Source organism: Barbatula barbatula (assembly GCF_947034865.1).
Source record: "Barbatula barbatula genome assembly, chromosome: 11".
In the NCBI taxonomy this organism is placed as follows: Eukaryota; Metazoa; Chordata; class Actinopteri; order Cypriniformes; family Nemacheilidae; genus Barbatula; species Barbatula barbatula.
In genome coordinates this window covers 20,815,182-20,839,329 of record NC_136774.1, presented here as the reverse complement: position 1 = coordinate 20,839,329, position 24,148 = coordinate 20,815,182, and the positions used below count along the sequence as shown (strand labels likewise).

Here is a 24,148-nt window from a genome sequence, read left to right as displayed (position 1 = left end):
TCAGAAATAGGCGACCTCTTAACTCTTAAACGTTTAACAAGTTTATGGTCAACTACTACATAAAGTATGAGAGTGTAACTTAGCCTAAAGTCTCCCTTTGCGAAAAAAAACACTTTTGACAGATAGTAAACATTGTTTAGTTATCATGTAACTCTCTCTGGGAACAGTAAAATCAATGTTTGCCAGCCGGACGAATCCATTTGTATGCCGGGGGAGGGTGACGAATAAAAAACAAACGATTGAAAGATGATTTAAGGCAAACCGAATCCAAAGCTTGCATATTATCGCATGTTAATACATTACATTGACTTGCCTCTTTTGCTGAAATCACGTCTCGCATAGGTGTTTGTGAGCCAGCACCTGTCACCCCCGTTTTGCAGTTGGTACGGTCGTGAAGTCGGTTGGCTTGGGCTGGAAGTCGCTCCCAGCAAAAGTGTTTCCCAGGCGCTGCCTGCGCGTACTCCAGCCGCGACCGCCTGACAGGGAACGATTTCTCAAGGAGCACTCGCTAAAAACATGGTGAATCAAATAGGCTAAAGAAAACGAGAAGTTCGAAATAATCACGTCAAACAAATAAACACCAGGATGCCCGTGAAAGGCGGAGGAAGAGTCGCGAACCCGAGTAAAAGCGAGAATGTTGTAAGTAATCCTGACGGAACGTCATTTACAGTTTCAACCGCTGGATGCTTTGAAGTAGTTTTGTATTGTTTGGGAAATGAAAACAAACGTTGATGTACGAGGACTTTTGCTTAAACGGGCTTTTATTTCGATAATAGTGTAAACAACGGTTATTAAACGGAGTTTAAGTTGTGCCAGGAGAACGTTGCGCCGTATATTTCAAACTGATAGGTGTGTACGACATCACGCAGCGTTGCGCAGACAGATCGGTCCGTGACATTGAACTACCGCGAGAGCGAAGGGAAAGCGGTTGGTTTCGAGTCGCTTCCGCGGGACTCTGATGTCAGACGCAGATCAGCATGCGCAACGCAGCATGAGCTTCAACACCTGTTGAGTTTTCCTAAGGTGGGCGCTGCTGTTCAAACTCTCTCTTGTCAAATTTACCCACGCCTGTTTACTTTCGCAACATTTGTGTTTTTAATGACCATCAGTTATATTTGGACGTGCTTCCGGTGAAGGAGGTTTTGTAAATCGAGAACTGGGAATTGATGTTGTTTCACTTTACGGGCATGTTTACATGTTTGGCTGGAATATGCAAAACTGGAGTTTCAGGACTGACGTTGTGTTATTGACTTCCAACATTGTTCTCGAGTAGGGACTTACTGTTGGATATACTGTTGAAATGTCACAGCTAATCTTTTAAAGTCCTGGTTTTGTATACATTTGGTTGAATGTTTTTGGTTCTGTTGTTTTTATATAGATATTTTAGTATTAGTACTGTATTTAGATTAGATTAGATCCCACTTTATTGTCATTAATACACATATACAAGTACAGTGTAACGAAATGTAGTTTAGGTCTAACCAGAAGTGCAATAAGCAAGTGCAGGATATACAGTGAATAAATACAGAATACAATACTAGGAAAATATTATACAGTGGGCATGGACTATGAAAATATTACAGCAGGTATGTTCTGTGAAAATATGACAGTAGGTATGTACTATGAACAATATATACAGATGGCTATATACTATGAACATTAATGTACGGGTGGCTATGAACAGATCATAATTTTGGCTAAACAGTAGTGCAAGTGACTCAATAAAATATAAGACATTAGCTATTAAAGTTGCAGTGCAATAGGTGAGTTAATGCAGTTGTATGCATGTTACCTGGGTTTCGAACTCATAACTTTTGAGTGGCGAACACAATGCTCTCTATCAATTGAGCTTCAGGAACAACATGATCAGTTGTGGTGTGTACTTCAATTATAGATTTTCTGTTTAGAAATAATTAGTAAAATACTGGTTCAGTTTATTTCTTAAATGCTTTTCTTAAATGTCATCTACTTGAACTGCAACACTAGAATTGTGGAAAAGATGTAGTGATGTTAAATGTTAATACTTGAATGCACTTTATATATTTAACCTATATTATAAAGAAGCCACAATTTGCATCTATATTCATTTATTAAATTAATCTATTTATCTATAGAATTATTTATCTGTTTCATCTATTATTAATTGTTTTTGTTTGAATGTTTTGCTTTGAAAATAATTTCTACATTAAGCTGTTACTGATACAGTGATTTTTTCAGAGTTCTCTGCAAGAACATGTCAAACTATAGGTGGCTGTGCCATATCATCAACAGTGAGCTGGCTTTTAAGAGCTGAGCTGACTCAAAAATGCGTTTACGATCCCCATGGGTTGGCAGCCCATGATGTTTGGAAACAGCCTGGGCAAACAGTTGCCTCATCTGAGAGGATGGCAGATGATGGCATTTCATTGTGGAGGTGTTGGGTTCACCCCGGTGGTCTGCTCTGTATGTTCTGCCTGGTTTGGCCCAGCAGGAAAGAAGCTTGAGCTGCAGATTTCCTCATTATTTAGGAGGAAAGAGACAAATTCTGATTTCAAACTGAGACAAGCTGTTATAATCACACACAGAATCACTTTTCTCAACCTAGCAGTATCTCTTTTTCTACAAAACTTCCAACTTTGCACTGTATATTGTGGTAGACTTTGAGATCAGTTTTTTATTGCATTTATGCGTTTTTGTTTTCCTTATGATTTTCCAATTGCTTCCATTGTTTACCTCATCTGTTGCTTTGGATAAAAGCATCTGCTAAATGTAAATGTATCTCACAAATTTCTTACAATAGTGTTGTTTTTATTTATTTTTGCCAAAAAGCACTAAGAGCCTCTAGGGTCCGCTTGCTCTTTGGACCCCCATAACCAAACACTCTTGCATCAGCCCTAATCCACTAGAAGGCTTTTAATTCAGGCCAGTTGTTTTGATCTCTCCGGGGGGCAGCTTGGCTTTGGTTTCCGCTCCAGTCGTATCGTTAATTAGGATTCTCTATTTGTGGATTCATATTATGACATAATTTACTTTGATAATAGACACACACGTCCTAAGCAGTGACAAAAATAACATCCAGTCATCGCGTTTTGCAGCATTTTGAAAATGTGGGAAATCTTTTTGTGGACAGTGTTACGTATACATATACTAGGGTGCGCGTCTTATCAGCGCTGGTTTATTACACACGCTTTGTGTCAGACACGAGGGCATTCGGTTCGGTTTACATTCCTTCTCCTCAGTCCACTGCTGTGTTGGTTATACTCAGTTCCACCTGCCCTTAACATTCACTTCCAAAGGATTAAATTAATCAAGCTGTTAGTTTGTGTTTTGACAATGGGAGGGTGAAAGCTGTCATTTATTTCTTCATGAATATATTTATGTAGAATTGAATATGTTCAAAAATTCGGTAGAACTATATTCTGGAGGACACAAAAGATGAAAAGCCCTAGTGGATGTTCTCCCAAAAAATATTTGTGTTATACATTATAGATTTTTTGAATGACATGATGGTGAATAAAAGATGAAAGAATGTTTATTTTTGGCCGAAAAATCCCGTGAGTTGATTCTACTAAGACACATAAACACTATCAAATCATCATAGTTTGTTTGTGCACCACGAACAGCTTGACTTAACAAAATTGCTATTGGTGGAGCAATGGCACTTCACTGTTAACAGTTTAGCCAAAAATAGTTTTTCTGTCTAATATACAGAAGCTTTTGTGGCAGGATAATGGTTGTCAGTACTGTTGTAAATCATATAACGGTTGTAACCTCTGTGCTAGATAATTTAAACTTTTGCCTCTCTCTTCCTGTACGTGAGCATTGTAACAGTGGTCCGGTTCATAGTAGCGTTTTGATCATTTGATCTTAGCAGGACACACGCTGTGATGTCAAGATCATCTCAGATCTATTCTCATGTACTGTGACTTCCTGTAGTCCATTAAACTAAATCTGCATTCCTACAATATAAACTAAAGGAAAAAATCAAGACAGTTTTCTTTCAGATTGACTTGTTAGACAAAATCTAATAACATTCCCAAACTTGTTATTTCCTCTCTGGCCTTAAGAAGTACGATTGGTCTTATCTAGGAGCGTACAGGATGGGAAGAGTTTACAGTTAGCTTCCTCTGGTGCTTTGCTTTCCTTTTTGAACCGTACCACACCCCTAAAGATCACTGGGCCTGTGCACGAATAAGTATCTCATTGCAGAAAAAAACTCATTACATTCCTCTGACCTTACAACTCTCAACATAATTACCAGTTGATGACAGAAATTTCTGGGAAGAACATCTATCTTCTTTTCCATCATATGTGATATGAGTCATGCGTCGTGGATACACAGACGGTTGAGTTTGCTTAAATTTAAGTTTATAACCTTCTTTTTCCTCATTAAGGGTTTGGGGTCTGAACCACACAGCGTTTTAATTTATGGTTTAATTGAATTAAAAGTAGTGTCCATTCGAGGCACGCTGTATTCATTTTGTTTCATGTTTATGCAATTACTCGGCAATGAAAAGTTGCTTATTTAAGCTGGAGGGTTCATTTGTTTGCACAGCACCAAAATTGCTGTAAACCATTTAGATTTCCCCGGAGGACAGATTTGATTAGTGAAGAGAAGACGGATGAAAAATAATTGCTTAAAAAACAATACAGCCTTTAATGTGGAGTCTAACTAACTTTTCGTTCTGTGACGGTGTAGTTATGTTTGGTGAGGGAAATAGTTGCTAAGCTTTAATTAATTTTGTTTCATCATGACCAGGGATGCCGTCTGGGCCGTCTGTGTAATGACAATAAAGTTGAATCTATTAATGCCAGGGTTTTCATTGCACAATTAAACCAAAAATATTGATTCTGAAAACATTTTATAATCATAAAGCTGCAATTCATAACTCAATAATTGTTGCCTTGTGCAATTCCGTGAGATACACTAGTTTGACTTAATTTAACTTTAACCCACATAAAGATGAGCATGCACACTAATCTGCAATTTTTGGTTTCAAACAGAGATGGCGATGTAGAGACCGTTATTGATTGCTGTTTTAAGTCAAATCATTTAAGAATGAACGTAAATAAATCAAACTATTTTTAACTATATTTATTTTTGAACCGTAAAAATATGAATAAGAACAATTATTAAACTGGTTGTCTTTTGGCACAGATTAAATTAAATCATTGTTATATCTATCTTTTATGCATCTAAACTTAATTTTGATAGATCTAAAAAATAATCAACAGACAAAAGGCTTTTTGTGGGTATTTGTAAAAACACAATGCTTTGGCAATTACAAACATTAAATCAAATTATTTAACCAATTAGTGTGTGTGACAGATGAGACCACAGAAAAGACAGCAGCAGTGGTGGACGAGAGCGTGGGGTGGAGGGCGAATAAAAGAGTTGTTTACACCAACACACAGAAGCGTAGTTGGTCAAAGCCAGTCATTGTTCCTCAATAAATGCTTTCTAGAACAATGAAGTTCTCATTCTGGAGAGCTACTAGAAGACAAGGAGAGTTTGAGTACTGGAAATGTACCATGCCTGTGTTATAAACATAATATTAAGACCATCCAAGAAAATAGGTGCCAGAACTCTACACTAAACATTATTTAGCCTGGTTGAATAGCCCTTTAAATCGGCTTTGGTTGGTCAAGTTAAATGTTTTTTTTTTGCTATGTAGTTTTTTTAGTCTCTATGATAAACTTTTGAGTGCAACTGCATCTCTTTTCGAAGAATGTTGTGAGGTCGAAAATGCTCCGTCTGTGAAATATACAATGTTTTGATCTGTCAGCACTTCAGGAGAGAGAAAACAGCTTTATCTTTTATCAGAATAAGACCACGTGGTTTGAAATTGCACAAAGATTGCATAGCACCTAAAAACGACACCACCTAAAGTTCCTGGTAACCTGTGGCTTTTTGACATTAGACACTTGTATTCAGTGACAGGCTCTTAAATTCCCTGTGAGGCTTTGCTCGATCATTTGGAAACATCTTGATGTCCATTGAACGCCCTCATGGAAACACAGAACACTAGGTCATCTTGTTTCCTGAAGGCAGTGCTTATTTCTGAACCGGCAAGTTTGTGTTGTCTGGTGCGAGGTGCTTGTTTTCATCGTATTACCTTTCGGTTCGTCGTGGAGAGCCCTGTGCTGATTGGCGGAGGCACTGCAGTGTGGGCAGAGCCCTGTGCCCTTATTTGTCCCTGAAGGAAGCTCTGTTTTTTTTGCTATGCAAAGCATTGTGGGAGGAATACAGGTACAATATTCAACCGTTTTATTCTTCATTGTATGCTTATTGTTTTTATTATGATTATCAGCAAATCAAGGGAATGTGGATAGACGTGCACGGCTTCTTTCATCTGCTCAACTTAAGCAACATTACGCTTGATGGCTGTCAGGTTTCAGCGTCAGGTAACTTTTCTCCAGGGCTGTAACAGCTATAGGTGTCCACTTGATACCTGACGGAAAGTACACACTGGGTAATCGGATCACAGCCCTGTCCTACACATTGAAGTAGTGCTTTTTTATATTTGGGCTTTTGCCTTTCACTTGGTTCTTTAACAATTAAAACTATAGGCACCCTGAATTGAAGTCTAATACTCAGTTCTTTTTTGCTTTTGGTATGCATTTTGGTTTCAAACTGACATGTTTCTGTGTACAAATACCTTGAAACAAACAATTATAAATAAAAATGTAGATAAAGACTGATTGACTAGATAACAGATCAAAACAACGGTATCTGTGTAAGGTTTAGCTGACTATACAACAACTGCATGCATTTGTTTACCAAACACAGAGAATCATAAAGAGTAAATATTTTGTCAAAGACAAAAAATGTGTTCGCTACTTTCTATGCTGTGTTTTCTTTGTTTTTGTTGTTTTGAACTAAGTGTTTCTTAAGTCAGCGCTGGATGTGTTTGCACATCAGAATGTAGGGAACTAGCTGATAATACAAAGATGAAATTCCAGTGAATTGTCTCAGACTCAGTAAGGCATTACCATTTAAAATGAATAAATATCATGAAGTGCACTGACCCGGATTTACACAATGAACGCTATCTGTGTGATACACTGTGCTTAGTCGACTGTATCCAAGGAATTTTGTTGTAATCAAACAGGATTTATATTTAAAATAACTTTTAAGTGTTTGTTCATAGTGAATTTGTTTAAATTATTATTCTGTAAACAAACATTAAAGTAATAGTTCACTTTTAAAATGGAAATTCCGTCATCATTTACTAATCCTCTTGTCATTTCAAACCTGTATGAATTTCTTTCTTCCGCAGAACACAAAATACGATATTTTGATGAATGTTGTTAACAGCCCCCCATTCACTTACATTGGTTACAATAAAAGTAAGTGGGGGGCTGTGGAGTTGCCAACATAAAGGTTTGAAATGACAAGAGGGGTGTGTGATTGATGACAGAATTTTCATTTTGAAGGTGAACTACTCCTTTAAAGGCTTGTGTTTAAAAGAGTTTAAATTTGGAGTATTTGTGATAAAGATGATTTGGATCAAATATTGAAGGAAACACCGATTTTCCTCATGTTCTCATGTGTGCCAATTGTCAATACATCTTGCATGCATCTTTACATTTATATTGTTTTCAATGATAAGACAATATTTTTTTGCTTTTCTGTTTTACATACTTCAGAAGCACATGTAATAAGGGTGTGTCTGGTAGTGTACTTGTAGTGTATAGTGGAATGTAGGGTCGGGTCAGATAGGAAGGGGGTAAAATTAGTCTCTGCTGTACACATGGCTGGGAGATTGTCTGTTTGAATAGATGTTTGTGTCCGCGTTAAGCGTGACTTCCTAATGATCTGTTATTTTAATGAAGAGCCAATGCAGAAAATCCTCTTTTTACTGTCTCCTTATACGACTATTGTATCTCTGCCATTGTTTATGGTAAAAACATGACCTCTTTCTCACTGCTGCGAGCTATTTTAGAATGAGCCACATTGAAATTATGCATTACTGTAAGGTCATGTGATGATGGTTGTGAATTCAAATCATGGGAATCTCACGGTCGGGCTTATTACAGAGGTGTAAAATTTTGGCGGCATTTGTCCAGATATACTCATTTGAAATTTTTTGCTTCAGGTTGCACAAAAGGAATTTTGTGCATTAAGCCCACATGTGGCCAGACTGTAGTAGTTACAGTAAGGTTGAAAACTTTGGCAAAGGCAACACTGTGACCTTCATATCTCCTTACGAGTTCCTCAGTGTCAGAATAGTTTTGATGTTTGTGGGTTTTGGACATTTGGCATGCAAGGGTGTCATGGGAAAGACACGCAGGGTCACTGAGATTGTGTCACATGCAGCCTTCATCGTAGTCCTGACCTGTTCTGGAATGCCCTAAAAATACCATCACTTCTTCCGCTTCATGCCCTCTGTGCATCTCTGTTTCTTCCAAATTCTTCACTCCGGTGTCCTCATGACTTTTGCTTGGAGACAGGCATTTACTTTTTTGGGTGTTGACCAGGCCAATGAAGCTGAAGTTCAGAGGTATTTAGTCTATGTCTGATTGGTCAGAGGAGCTTGCTTTTGATTATAGTAATAATATTAAAATGCTATTTTGTACAAGTTCTGTCACTTCTCAGATTGCAAGATTAAAGGTATAGGACAAGAATCGTACTCACCCTTGTTCCAAACCTTTTCACGTTTTTTCTGCAGAACACACAATTGACTTTCATCGTATGGACATAAAACCACTGAAACATTTCTCAAAATATCTTCTTTTGTGTTCCAAAGAGGAAAGAAAGTCATACAGGTTTTAAACAACATAAGGGTTTGTAAATACTATAAGATTTTTGGGTGAACTGTCCCTTTAATTCCTGTAAACTGGATCACTTACAGTCAAACCCAGTTTTGTTACAGCTTTCTGTCAAAACTTGACCCTTGTTAAAGTGTTGGCTGAATGAAAGTAACAAGACTTTACCATGATTTAGACATTTTAGTTTTGGCCCTTTGGAGTCGTACCAGCACCCCTGTAGGGCACATCAAGAGGAGAGCCAGCACAGATAACCAGCAGACTAGCGATAGGCATTCAGCCCAGTTTCCAGACCTCACTTTGACACCCCACAACTGTTTTGATTTTTAGTTTGAACATTAGGGTCGGTGCTACGGTTCTTTTGTCAAAGACCGCTTCTCTCTCCATTAACATGCCATTGCCCACACAGTAGACAATTATCGGACCTAGTGGCATTGCTATTCTGAGATGCTACGTCTGTGTATAGGGTTTCAATATCCAGTGCCAGAAACCTGACCATGGTATCGTTTACATCACATAGCTTGAATGTACTTGGCTAAGTGAGGTGTCATCTCTTCCGTATTGACCTGGCGTAGGTAACGTTGTATCATTAGCGGAAGAAGAAAACTTAAATGTATTTGGCTCCTCTGTCATAGCTCTTTGGATATGTTTTAATGTCCACCCTTCCCTTCCTTTCTCTTGAAGAATCAGTCTGGAGAGATTCAGTGCTTCAGTTCAGTTCATCCACACCTCCAAATAAAGATTCATCCCACACCGCAGATTAAATGTGTCAGCCGTCTCGTTCCCTATCACAGAACGCCAAATACTGTCACGGGTGCACGCTGACCCTCTTTATAGCTCTCAATTAGATGTTGTCCACATTGTTACGGTTGAAGATCTCATAATGAAATGATAAATTGTGGCATCGGTCAGCTCTGTAGGTTATAACAGAGGAAAAGGTGCAGGCTGCTCACTGAGGCGGCACAATTTGTATCTCTTTGAAGATAAAACGGCACTTGAGATAAGTCGGAACAGAACAGGGTCATCTGATTTAGGACACAGGGAGTGGATGTGGACTCGGGTAATGTGCTTGTTTTATGGGCTTGATCTTGATTTACTGTCTAATAGATGTGTCGTTGTGGATTTGGTGTTTTTAGAGTGTGTTTCTAAAGTATTACAAGAGGGCTCGCAAATCAGTTTCTTGATATTCCTTGAGCACTCTGGCTAAGGTTTGTTTTAAATCTCTGTTTAATGTACAGATAGTTAAAAATGTTGGTCACTTCTAGTTTGCTATTTGTTTCTTATAAAGTCTTAAAAACTAAATACTTTTTAAATGTCCATGTTGAATTGTGATTGGTCTTGTCTTTTTTCCTCGTATTTGATATATAAATATATATATATATATATATATTGCTGCCATTACACTGTACAAAAGGTACTGACCATCATGACAACAGCAACGTGGCTTTGATGCTGCACAGATCTCAAATCTTCCATCTCACTGTAAACTTGATCATTCTTTTGGTGCCGTGCAAGCAGTTATATGTTCTTTAGGAAGTGCAAATCTAGCTTTTTATCTATTATTTATGCTTTATTCTGATGGTCTTAAAGTTAGAATGCTGACACTTCAAGTCTGAAGAGTTTCTGACTTAAGATGAATGATTTTTTTATTTACAGGGAACAGAACTTACGTTGAATATTTTAATGTAGTATGAGATTACTTTTAATAAGATATGAGGGTGAAGGGGCCTGGTCCTAGCTTTAATGTGCTGCTTTCTAAGAACACTTAACAGTTTACATTCAGTGCTGACTCATTTCCAAAGGTTCCAACCCCAATGATGTTTAAAGTTATATTTTCAGTTGTCGGCTGGAATATTGATGGTTTAAACTAGGCTTGTGCCGGTAGTGAAATGTGTATATCTTGCATATATTGTGTATATACTGTCCATATGTGTATAATGTATATTGTCTTTTTAGTACAGTCTGTCTATTTATACTTTGCACTGTTCGTCTGCAGTACATACTGGCACTTAGTTTGTGTAGTCATACAGTTGTCTGTCCACTTTCTATGGCGTACGCACCCAAGACTTTCTCTCACCACACGTGGTGATGTGACAATAAAAGTGATTTGATTTTGATGTACTGTTTGGCTTCGTAACTCTGTCTCCACCAATAAGCTGGTGTGTGGTGGGCGTTCTCGTGCAATATGGCTGCTATCGCATCATCCAGGTTGATGAGATTCCCCTCTTTGATGTAAAGTTTGTGTACCCAGAAAAGCGGCGCTATATAAATGTAATTCATTATTATTAGTATGCATTTAGAGCGTGATGCTAAAATGGGATGTCTATTATTTAAGGAAACGTGCATAAAAAGGGAAATGTTTTATTACAGGAGGAACATATGGAGAATGACACTGAGATTCAAGGAGACTCTTAATCATGTGTTAAAGAGTCAGCGCACAGCCTCAGCTGAAATGCTTTGAATTCACAGTGGAACGCCGGTTTCTCTCAGGTTATTGGAAGTCACTGAATAAGCAGAGACGACTGTGCAGCTTGTGTGCTGTGTGTCAATTGCATTGTGAAGGGCATTTGTGGCCAACAGAACTTTCTTCCTTTTTCCTTTCCAGTTAATGTTGATTTTTATTTAAAATGGCACACATGAAATGATCCACTTCCTCATCCTTTGCTAGGGCTAACATTGGGTTGGCTGGCAGTATTTTTTAGTGTGTAGATATGGTGTATGTTTGGTGACAACTTGCTTTTGTGAAGTCAATTTGAAGAATTTTGAAATATATTTTAAGCAGGATGTAAAAACATACTATACTATACATAACTTTTGAAGTTGGCCGTTGCATATTTGTACATTTATAATGATTTTGATACCATTTTCATAATTTTCAGATTCATCTTTGATATCTAATCAGATGAACTTATTGTCAATTGTATAAACTATAAAGGCTGTCCTTGTGAGATCATTTCTGCACTCATTTACACTTTTTCCAAATTGAAAGAGTGCATTCTGGTTTTATTTTAATCTTTGTTTATTTCGTGGGAATTGAACACAAAACTGGAACATATAGCTTGTTTAAGTTTTTAAATGGGATATTTAAAGGCACCCTGTATGATTTCTTCATTACGTCAGTGTCACTCTCAAAGTGGTTTAACTATAAAGGTCCTCATTCATTCCCGGTTGGTCATTTACAGTTGTTATGTGGGACAGTTAGTGCTTTATTTTAACTGTGAATGACCAACACTGTTTTGTTTTCTCTGAGAGTGTGAACTCATACAATACAACTCCACAATAGATGTCAAGGCATTTTTGTTTCTTGGTCACATTAACGTTTATTAGCTTAATTATTTGCTTGTACTTTTCTATGCTTATAAATATTTAAAATCACAGCCCGAATACATTGTAAAAACAAGCGACGTGTGTCTGTGTGTGCACTTTTAAAGTGCTTTTGAGGTAATGAATGTCTCATGGGTCAGGTGAAAGGTAGATGTATCCATTTCCTGCTGGGTGGGATAAGAACATTAGGGTCGGTGCTACAGTATTATGGCGAGTGTTAGTTATCTGTAAATTCTGTAATCTTCCTTTTAACAGAGACAATCTTCTGTGTCTGGTTCATGGCCCATGATGTCTTATTGTCTTATCTGGATTCTCCAGCATACGTAGTTGCTCACATGACACACAGTGTTGGCAGCCGTGATTGTAGTAGATTGTTTTGGCCACTGTCTGTGTACGTGAGTGACATCAATGCTACATCATCATGATGATCTCATTAATAGGATGCTGGGAAATAGATTAGATCAGATCAAGGGATATTTCCGCTATTTCCTCATTAAGTCGGTCTCATCTCAGCCTCCATAGGTGGGTAATTCAGTCATAAATGAGGAAGTAATCAATCTCTCAGTACCAACTGTATCGGACGCATTTTTTCCATCATTTGCACACATGATTACTGAATGCGTGTCAAACGTGGAATAAGGTTGCTTAATTACAATATAATGAATGATTAATTGTGAACATCCCTACTGTACATTTATGTCATAACATTAATGGCTGATATAATAATAATATTCCCAGGTCATTCTTTTTTTGTCCCAGTCTGTAGACTGTAGCTAATAAATACAGTTATCTATAGTTTGTCTGAAAGCATGATTAATGTCACTTACAGAGTTACATAATATACAGATAGTAGTTGCTATTCTGCAAAAGCCTTTAAAAATGGTTGCGAAGTTCCCTCAGGAGTGCGCAATGTTGAAATATTAAAGTAAGCACCGTTGTCCTGCCGTCCGCTGCAGTCTCTTGGGAACTCCGAGCAAGTGTGTGTGTGTACACATGTAGTATATTCTCCATGTATACACACATAAATATGTATTGATCTGTGGTTGTGTGAGTAAGCAAGTTTGTGTTTGTGAATGTAGGCCAGTTGTGTATTAGGATTACATAAGAAGAAGAGCTCGCCGAAGCACCGAGAGAGAATGAGAAAGAGAGAGAGCGCAGACATGAAAACGGTGCTGTGCCGAAAGTGGGCGCACGCTGTGCAGTCGTTCCGGACTCGGCGCGGCTTCGTGAGTCTTATTTATAGTCTCTCTCTCTCTCTCGCTCTCGCTCTCTCTGGGTTCCTTATCTTCTCCGCCTCTGAGCTTAATTAGATTGGAGGTCGGGTGGCCATGGGGAGAGATGAATGTGAACTGCCTTCCTTTTGGTTGCTGCATGCGCCTGCGGAGAGCCCAGAGATGGAGGCAGCGCGGACGGGCTCGATCCGAGGTGCGGGGGGAGACCCAGGAGCTGAGGAACAGCTTTATCATCCTCTTCTCACTCAGGCGTGCGTCATGCCTGCTCAGACTGCTGGTGTGGATGGGGGAAAAAAGACGCTCCCAGGGCTTGATCCTCCGGGGATAAACCTTTCCCTGAGCTCCCGCCTTAGAGAAGATTATCTTTGCCCTCCTCTCTGTAGTGATGTTGTGGCTTGATTTGTGTGGGGTTGCTTTGTGTGGTGGTAGTGGGCGTGTTTGGTGTGAAGTTTTGATGCGAGGAATGTGACGTGTGGCGTTCCGTATGTTACCTCGACAGCGTTTGGGTCCGTGGCTTGCTCGTGCGTGGAAAAGTTCTGGTGTTCACCTGACATCTCGCTATTCGAAATGAACGAATAGTGATGTACAGCCTTTAAAGTTGTAAATAGTTGATGCGCTTGATGCATGTGTGTGATATTGAGGAGGTGATGTAGGTGCAGGTGTGTGCTTCAGGAGCTCCTGTCGCATAGCGTAGCTTTAGCTTGCAGCCACTGCACTGCCTCTGAATCATCTGCTTTACTGTTTAAACAGTCTGACTGACTGTCTGCTGTTTCTGCTGTGGGCGTTACAGTAAGAGGCAGACGCCAACAGCTGTTTGGGTTTCTGTGTCCCTCAGGTGTGATGCGTATTTTGAGCAACCGGCAAACTTATATGCATGCTTTTTTCTTCTTTTTTTTTAGGCTTCCTCCTTTTTATTTATAAGAGGTTAGTGGAGAGAGACAGGAAGTGGTTAGGAGGAAAAAGGGGAGTAGGATCCGGAAAGGATGCCAAGCCGGGACTCGAACTCGGGTCTCCCGGAGCACAGTTGTGATGTGTATGCTTTCATAAAAAAAGGTGCGATATGAAGCCATAGAAGAACCATTTTTGGCTGTATGGTTCAATAAAGAACCTTTTACATTCTTGTGCACAAAAGGCTCTTTGTGGTGGAAAAAGGTTATTTAGACTTAAGAAAGGTAAAACAGGTTTTTGAGGAGCCTTTATTGAATGGTTCTAGGAGGAACCGAAAATTATTCCTCTTTGGAAACGCTCTTTTTGTTGCACCGAGATTTTATATATACATTTTATAATAAAGATGTATGAGCTAATGTAACATTAGGCATCATTGTGTACTGTGTGTAATGTGAATTTTCATGTTGCTTTTTTGTATTTTTAAGCATTGTGATATTAGTTAGGTTTACAATAGACATCAATGAGTGCGTTTACATGCACAAAATAAACAAATATCTATCAAAATCTGCGTACAAAAATAGCTATTTTCACGTGTTTACATGCATATCAATAAACCGGCTATGCAGAAAACTATGCCATGTTTCTCGCATGCAGTGACGTCACCATCAATAGTCCGTCTCATAATTAAAAATGCCACAGGAAATCGGTTTCTAGATCAACTGCATGATTTTAGAGCGGACATTTGTGCATTCTTTTAATGTTACTTCTGTTTGAGACTTTTACTATTATGCCATAAGACATGCGCACATTAAGATAACCGGTAAAGGTGTTTACGTGCGACGCTAAATCGGATTAATGCGCTGAATGGATTTTGCTTACGCCGTTTATGACCTTTTCCTGACAAGGGATCCGTTTTACACGTTTACATGAACTTTCGTGTTATCAGCTTATTAAGCATAATCGACTGTGCATGTAAAAACACTGTGTTTTAAAAGCAACTCTTCAGCATAAGAGTTATATATTACTTTTTATTGATGTTAATTGTTATAATGCGGTTTATAGTCAGTATGGAACAACATCAAATGTCATTCCCTTTTTATCGTACATTTATACTCAGATGTTTATTAGAATGGCTGGTTTGCTGTTCTAGCAGTAGCTACAGTATACGTGGCTTTAGCATGTGTGTCCCTTGTCACATGTCTGACCTGTTGAATAAGGGTTTTGTATGCAGGCTGTTGAGGCGCTTTAACATGACGGCCCGCAATCTGCAGGTCAGGTTTACGTGATCTCCCAGCAGGCCTTCTCTCCAGGGACTGTGTGCTGTAGACGGCTTCACGCTGACAGGCCTGTTGATGGGGAAATCACATTGCAGACACCTTTCAGCTTACTAAGACCTGCAAAGCTCCTTACAAGGTCCCATTCTGAGATGAGCAAGTGAGGAAAATCTTGACCTTGTTGTGAGGATTTCACTGAATAGGAAAAGATAGAGAAATAGATATCTTGGCAAAATTTTTGGTGAGTAATTATTTGATCATTTGATAATCCCCTCGGGGGACAATCCTGTGAGTCTTGACACTATATTTGATATGTAATATTTAACCGCTGTGCAGTTTGTCATTAGCTATGAAAAGTTCCCATAGCTTTTCAGAACAAGGAAGTGATTTGCAGAGGCAGTAGAAATTCTGCATCGCCTTCAAATGATGCAGCATCTTTATCTCTCTCTCGCTCTCTTGTTCTCTGCACTGTCCTATGAACAATATCTCCACTACCCACCCCCAGAAACAGACCAGCGCAGGAGGACATGCAGAGATATGTCTTTACCGATCAGCATCAGACCCTTTATTTAGTTTATCTCTGTGGATCGGTTTTGTTTGCCGAATAGCACACTATATGAGCAGCCAAACCAATGCACATGTCCACGGTAATCACACTCCTGTAGTAGACCGACGGCAGATATCTGCAGGCAGGATGCTCCAATAAGAGGGACAGCGAAGGTAGAGATGAGAAAGTGTGTGAGTGTGTTGTAAGAAACAACTTTAAAGGAAGATACGAGAATGAAACCTGGTCTTAATGTGAATAGACAGATGTTTGTATTTGTGTTGCTCATCAAAAGACCATTTCTTTATTGACCGTCACTGGCCATCTTTAAAAAAACAAGGTTGTTGAAAAGTGAGAGGTATTTCATCATCATAAGTGATTTTGTATTATCTAGTTATATCTTATTTAACGACAATTAAAAAAGAAAAGGCCATTTTTAAAGGAGGTGAATCTAACCCGTCGTCTAAGTTGTGTCGGGTTAACCTTGTGTCCTTGTAGTTCAGTCGAGGTTGGGTTGTACTATAACTGCTTTCATGCGTTCCAGTTAATCATCTATATTGATGTGTGCATCTGTGTTTTTTGGAACCAACACACCCTTGAGCGGTGTGTGGGTTTGTCTGGCTGGTTTATGTGTGCATAGCACTTCAAGGTGGTTAAAGATAGCAAGATTTTGTTCTGAACACGGTCATATTTGTATCATCTCTTGCGATCACTACATAGAAAAATGATTCCCTGAACTTCATGTGGGACATGAAAATGGGCGTATTCTATAAAACACACTCTTCTGTTGTGTATGGCCGGCCGAGCATCATTATGAATAAGCGGAGGGCTGAGCAAGTTGGGGTTTACTGGGCGTTCACAGGGATTGCTGGAAGATACCATGTGGCTCGGGGTGGGGGTGACCTCATTGATTGTTAGTAATGTAATGTTCATTTTCATCATTTAATTTAAAGGAGTATACTGGGTTATTTAATATTCACAAGCTGTTTACAGGTGGAATGTTTGGCATGATGTCAAATGCTAAATGTTTAGATGCAGAAAGGAAGGTCTTGTTTTTGTAAAAGCATTTACAAAAATGTGTTCAGTGTTCCCAAGATACATTAAACAGGGATGTTGACGCATCTTAAGTTGCATCTGACCCAGAATATTCTTTTATTATGGTGTGTGTGTGTGTGTGTGTGTCTAGTAGCAGGACACTCAAGTTAGACACAATCTGAAGAGTTTGTATACTGTCCACTTTTTGTTGCAGACACAAACCCACAACCTCCTGATATCAGTGACTCCTGACAGATGATTAATGATTGTTTGTTTCTCTTTATGCAGGGCTCAGGAATGGAGGACACGGTTTGGGAGCAGTACACTGTGACTTTACAGCGGGTATGAAGCTCTTTAGTATATCGCCTTCTTACCCTGCATCCTAAATAACTCTCACCCTTGTTTAGGGTTGGGTATCGTTTATCAATTTCTATTCTGATTATTGATTCTAATTCTTATTGAAATTCTTATCTCTCCAAAGTTGTAAAAAAGTAAACACGGTTTACTAAAAGTAAAATTTCGAGATATCAACACCAATGCAGTTGGTTTGTTTTGATTTAAGCCACAACTCAAACATGATAACATAATAAAAACATGATTTTTGAACAATTTAAAAAACAGAGTTATCTCATATTGGAACATTATGTTTTCATGTTTGTGTTTTATTGTGTTAGTTAGCTGTATTTATTTTTAGTTATTATGGCTCAAATTAAAACAAAGTAACTGCAGTTTGATTGATGTTAATTGGAATACAACATGATTTTTGAAAAAAAATATTTTTGAACCAAACTATTCGTAAATATATATATATATATATATATATATATATATACATTTTATATCAAGTATCCGACTCTCAACCTTTCGATCCCGATGCCAGAATCGGAATTGATTTTTGATTCCCAACCCTACCCTCGTACAACATCCAACCCAACCTAGCCTCTTAACTCATTTGTCATAATCCCCCTTGCATTTAATATAAATATATAATGTAATATTTGACACATGACAGTGGATTTAAAATGGAAAATATACCTTTTTGTCTCATCTGTGTTACTGTGCTGTCTTTTTTTTTGTGTTTGTTAAAATGACCAAAACTTGCATATTTGGCAGTTGTCAGCATCTCTAGTGTTTACACAAGAGAATAGCAGGAAATTAATTTGCATGCCCCAGTTTATTTAAATTGTGCTGATTATTATCTATATAGGAAAAATCCAACAGTTATGAAACATGTAAACTTTAAATCTTAATAAAATGTCCAATGTGTATTTTTTGACAGAAATGCAATATCATTTACATAACTATGTCTTCAGAGGTGTAAAGACCTTGTACAATGAAGCTATATATATTTTTTACCTTAGAATGAGCTAAATGTATCCACATACACCACGGGTCCCCTTGCATGGAATTCGCCGTGTTTTCTACAGTAGCTCTAAACATGGTCATTGTTTCATATACGACTTCATTAATGCTTTTTTTGTGCTGGCGCTTCAGACACAGTTGACCTTCGGTTGCTCATGTTTCATACTTACCTTTCCCTCTGATACTTCCACCATCCTTCCAAAATCAAGCACAACAGGATGTGCATCTTTTATCTCCTGTGTGCCAGATCACAGGGGAGCGAGAGCAACGTTTAGATGCGCTATTCAAACACACACTGCCACTATCTCCACATCTCTCTGTCAGAGATGTCCAGGAAACATCACATCGCTTCGGCATGTCAGATAAGGATGATCTCGTCTTTTCTGTGTAAGAGGAAGACAGGGAGGATACTTGAAATCTAAGTTTTATAATAGACATTTTATTTATTTGAGAATCAATATTTTATGTCTACCCCATGGTCTGAAGTAACCCATTTTACAGCGTCTTTTATCAGGGCTGTGGTTTGGATTTTGGTCTGATAAAGTGTTTCTAGATCGGATCATTATCTTTCAGGGCAAAGCAGAGCTGGCGAGTCACAGTAACCTCACACCCTGTCAGGTTTTATATCCGCCTGTAATTGCTTCTAAAAATATGTGAGGCTGATCACATCAAGCCAGCAATAGGCGGTCATTAGACTGTATTTATTCAGCGTTCCTCAGAGGCAGGTGCAGCAGGTTGTTATTTGGCCAGGAAATGAGGTGGAACGTGTCTCCATTAGCACGGATGTACCGTGGTGGCATGCAGTCAACGTTCGAGTATTATAACAGAGATGCGTCAGGCCCGATTGCATAATGGCGTCATCCGTTTTCGCTTCCTTATGAAGCAATATCACGCACAAGTCCTCCAGCGCCCCAGGGCAGGCCGGCTCTCACACTGGCTGTGATATATGACTTAGTTATACATGAGGAAATGCATAAGTGGGGCTTTTTTACTCAGAGCAATTTCTTTCTCTCTGACACGCTTCTCCCAGGACACTAAGATGGGCTTTGGAATCGCTGTGTCCGGGGGCCGGGACAATCCGAATGTGGAAAGCGGAGAAGCGTCCATCATTGTGTCAGATGTGCTGCCAGGAGGACCGGCCGATGGACTGCTCTTGTACGCTTCACTCACCCTGTTATTGCCTACGTGTTTAGAGTATAAGTACACAATTATTTTACCCCAGTATAGCCACGGTAGCAAGTATTAAGTTGTTTATGTGTATTTCCACTTGACATAGAAATAGATCCTTAGAAAATGACTTATAAAATAATGTTCATTCATTTTGTTGTTTTTATAAGAATACGAATTTAAAACTTTCTTTGCTTTAAAGCAAACTTTGCTATCATGCATTATTTTAAGGGATAGTTTTCCCAAAAGTCATAATTTATTCACCACATTTACGCATTTGGCAGATGCTTTTATCCAAAGGGACTTGCATAGCATTATTTGCTAAGTATGTGCAATCCCCCGGGTTGGAACTAACGACCTCGGCGTTGTTAGCGCCACGCTCTTACCAATGAGCTACAGGAAAGCTGGAAAGCCCTTATCTTGTTCAAAACCGGTATATGATTTTTTTTTTCTGTGGAACACAAAAGAAGATACTTTGAGAAATGTGTCATGAATCACACGGACAGGACCCTGTCGCAGACAGCAGATGAGCTCAAAAACTTTTAATGAAAAACAAAAAACACACGATGACGCAAACACACGAAACAAGGCTAAAACTAAATTAACAGTTCAAACTCAAAACAGAGTCTTCTCACGAGGGGGCAAAATGAAAACAAAACTTGGATAAACTTGGAATCTTGAAATAACAAGGGCAAGGCAGGAGCAGGACAGCCAGACTAGGGCAAATAACCAAAACGAACAAGAACAGGACTGAAAACAGAGGCATTAAATGGGGATTTAAAAAAGGATAATAACCAAGGGGAAACACTGGCGGGAAGCTAGACAGGGAAACAAGGGGGCGAGGATAAGACACGCCACAGGAGAGCACGTGGCACAAGGCAAACAAAACAAAGGCCATGTGCTTCCACCAACATAATAAGCTCAAGGACACAGTACTGTCACCACCCAATCCATAAAACTAGAAATCTCTTGGCCAGAAGGACCGGATCATGACAAAATGTTTCGGTGGTTTTGTGTCCGTACGATGAAAGTCAATAGGGGTAATGCTGTTTGGTTACCAACATTCTTCAAAACATCTTCTTTTGTGTTCTGCAGAAAGAAACTCATACAGGTTTGGAATGGAGTGAGTATGAAATCCTTTTTATGAACTGTACCTTTAAGTGGTAAATGAAATGGTGTAAATATTCACAAACATAAATGCTGTCAAACTGAATGTGTTGTATTGTTGTAGTTTCATGGTTTCGATTCTCTTTTGTTTTGCTTGCGGACAGTGAGAACGACCGTGTTATATTGGTCAACTCCATCCCAATGGACAATGTGCCTCATTCATTTGCTGTGCAGCAACTTCGAAAATGTGGGAAGGTGGCCAAAATAGTGAGTATTGTGTAGTTGAACTGCAAGAGAAGCCTTGTTTGAAGCCTGGAACTGATCATTGACCTACTGTAAAATAAATGTATATTTATTTTTATGACATTAAAAGTCATGCTGCTTTATTAAACATAAAATGGATAAAAACTATAAATTCCACAATAATGTATAGTACAATTGTAATGGATAACAATCCTTATTTTTAAACATTGGATTAGGTCTTAATATTAAATTAAAAGATTTGGTATCTATATAATAGATCGAATGACTATATAAAGAATAATTTGATTAATTTACCCCCTAGACTATAAAAAGGCCTCGCAAGGTGTCCATCCTCAAGCGCCCCCCGTCCCCGAGCGCTGACAGCCGCGATTACAACATGTCTAGCTACTACCCTGAGGAAAGCCATAGCGTTCATAGCGACCCCGACTCCGAATACCACCGGGGAAACGGCGGCCTGGGCTACCCCCGCGACCGCAGCCTCGACAAGAGCCGGATAGACTACCTAGAACCGGATTACCGAGGACGCGACTACGACACCCGGAGCAGAGGCAGGAGCACGGAGAGATTGCCAAGCTCAGATGCCGGCTACCGCAGGGACGGCAGCCGGGGACGGACGCTGGAACGCGGATCCAGTCCGGAGCCTCGCTATCAGAGGCAGCACAGCAGGGGCCGCGGGACCAGCCCTGCCGGGAGTTACGAAACACAGAGGTATGACTCTCGATCGGATGACAGGATGCTCAGGAGTCAAAGCAGGGACCGGCTGGATAAATCGCCGTCACCCAGCAGAGATAGAGAAAGAGGAAAAGACCGTCATAACTTTGAGCCTCTAGAGCCGCCAATCAATGTAATGCTGGTGAAAAACAGGCCCAATGAAGGTGATTGTGCAGTCATGAATGGTTTATTGTACATTGTTCTTTATACATTCCCAGATTCATAAATAAGCGTAATATACAGATTTGAGTCATTTTATTAACATTGCATATAAGTCTTGCTAGCACAAAACCAATTCTTGATACCGATTCGTTGTAGAGTACGGCCTCCGATTGGGCAGCCAGATCTTCATCAAAGAGATGACCAGCACTGGATTGGCTTCCAGAGATGGAAATCTTCAGGAAGGTGACATCATTCTCAAGGTACCTTGTCGGATTTACACAATAAGACACTTACATGCTTTATTTACATAATTTACATTTATGCCTTTTTACACCTTAATAAACAAAAAACGTTTTTTTCAAATCTGTGAAATTACTTTATTTTCTGATGATGTCACTTAGCCCCTCCCTCCTACTTCCTGTGATCAGACTCCGAACTTCTCATCGTTAAAAGTCATGAAAACCATTTTTAAGCACTATGTTTGTTTCCTTAGGACAAACACATAAGCTTTGTGTTGCTTACCCAATGCTCTCCCTATTGAGCTTCTAGAACATGCTCAAAGTATTTGTTTTATGTTTCTTCAGATCAACGGGACGGTCACAGAGAACCTCTCTCTGGGTGACGCCGGCAAGCTGATCGAAAAATCACGTGGCAAACTGCAACTGGTGGTTCAACGGGACCACAAACAGATCCTGGTGCGAATTCCCGCCCTGGCGGACAGCGACTCGGAGCCCGACGGTAAGCTGTTTGCTTTAATATACTATTTGATCATAGATTAGTCACCGTTGCAGCCGTTCCTGAGCGATGATGTTCCCCTCTTCCGGGGTCTTTCTCCAACAACACACTTTAATGAAAAGCAGATAGCACCAATTGGCACAAATAAATCAGATTAGTTTTATCATGTACACATTCGCCAGGCGCAGGGACTGTAATAAATGACTCTTAATTATGCAAGTGGCTATTAATGGACTGGAAATGAGAGGATGGTGGAGAGTGATTTGTCGCTCTCGGTGTCAGAACTGGTTATTATTCAGTGGCATAATTTTGTGTATGCCATTAATTTAATGAATTTGTCTTCTGCAGAGGTCAATCTTTGTCATACTGCTGGACACGAGTTATAAAACATGTTCTAGCCACAACGTTATAGGTAGAACGTATTTTAAACAGCAACGCATCGTTTTTGCAAATGAGAAGCTTGTATTATCAGATACACACAATTAGACTTTTTAGCAGAACTTTGAAATTTATCAGATTAAAAAAAGAAAGGAAAAGGAAATGAAAAAAACAGTTTATGCCCATTTTTACACGCCCTTGTTGTCACAAGTGAGATATTGATACCAGGTGTCTCAGCATTGCTATCAAACACATTGAATGTTTTTGACACCAGGAAGATGCGCAGAGAAAAGCGAACTGCATGCTTAAAATAGAAATTCTATTTCTGTGTTCTTTTTTTCAGATAATACAGATATGTCTTACTTTTAACTGATGGACCGCAGAGACACGACATAAAGTCTGGTTGCCTTAATTCTGTAATTGTGATTGTGCCTCCAAAACCTGTACAACTTCCACATTGTGCTCTTATATTTTTATGCTAACCTTCTTTTTAATACCCTTCTTAATCAATAAATATAACTATTCAATGTTACGTTTGTGTGGTGGTGACTTATTTGATCATGTTAAAGATAGCCGGTGAAGAAAACCGTGGCTGTCGGTTTTGGGTAGGATAACACATCTCACGGATGCTATTTCATACTCTTCAGCTGTTGTAAGGGCGGGACAGCTGCGTATCGTATCGCTCATACAGACATAACATCCTTGAGTTATTTAATGCAGGTGGAGATGCAGGGTGCTGGAGAAAACCCTTTATTGCCTCTCACGTACTAGCGTGCACTACTTTTCATTTTGACTACATGATGCGATGGCCGCCCTTCGGCTTGTTCCTCATTTTCATTTTGCATTGTATGCAAAAAGCTGTAAGTTTATGGTTGATGTAGGAAGCAAAAGACTTAATGTGATCTATCAGTTCTGCATCCTGTGTGTTTTTCCTGATACGGATGGTTTTGAATGCAAGTAAATTCAGATATTTGAACTTCAAGACAACACACAACCTCTTTCACAACGATTTGTCTTTCATAATATGACGTATTTCAGTGTGAGATTGAATATAAGAGAGAAATTCGTGTAGGGTGGGACTTTGTTGTATGTGATATGATATGATTGTAGTAGTATTTCTCTTATTAATGTGTATTGTTTTACAGGTGTAGTAAGAATGAACAACATGGATGAGATCTCTGTAACATCTTAATTATTTCTCCTAGACGTCAATGAGA

At 39.1% G+C, this 24,148-nt stretch overlaps 1 protein-coding gene across 4 annotated transcripts in view; it reads left to right on the top strand.

Annotated features, from left to right (window-relative positions):
• The first annotated feature begins 432 nt into the window (after positions 1–432).
• Positions 433–24,148, top strand: part of tjp2b (tight junction protein 2b (zona occludens 2)) — a 41,578-nt gene continuing 17,862 nt past the window's right edge. For 2 of the 4 annotated variants that reach the window (XM_079467321.1, XM_079467320.1), the window contains exons 1-7: positions 434–639; positions 17,334–17,387; positions 19,438–19,562; positions 20,846–20,948; positions 21,247–21,820; positions 21,975–22,078; positions 22,403–22,556. In XM_079467321.1, the coding sequence (XP_079323447.1) occupies positions 586–639; positions 17,334–17,387; positions 19,438–19,562; positions 20,846–20,948; positions 21,247–21,820; positions 21,975–22,078; positions 22,403–22,556 (1,168 nt within the window). In that variant the 5' untranslated portion in view covers positions 434–585. Of the gene's footprint in view, positions 640–896; positions 1,024–17,333; positions 17,388–19,437; positions 19,563–20,845; positions 20,949–21,246; positions 21,821–21,974; positions 22,079–22,402; positions 22,557–24,148 lie in introns of those variants that run through there. The other 2 variants (XM_079467322.1, XM_079467323.1) reach the window with 2 other exon arrangements.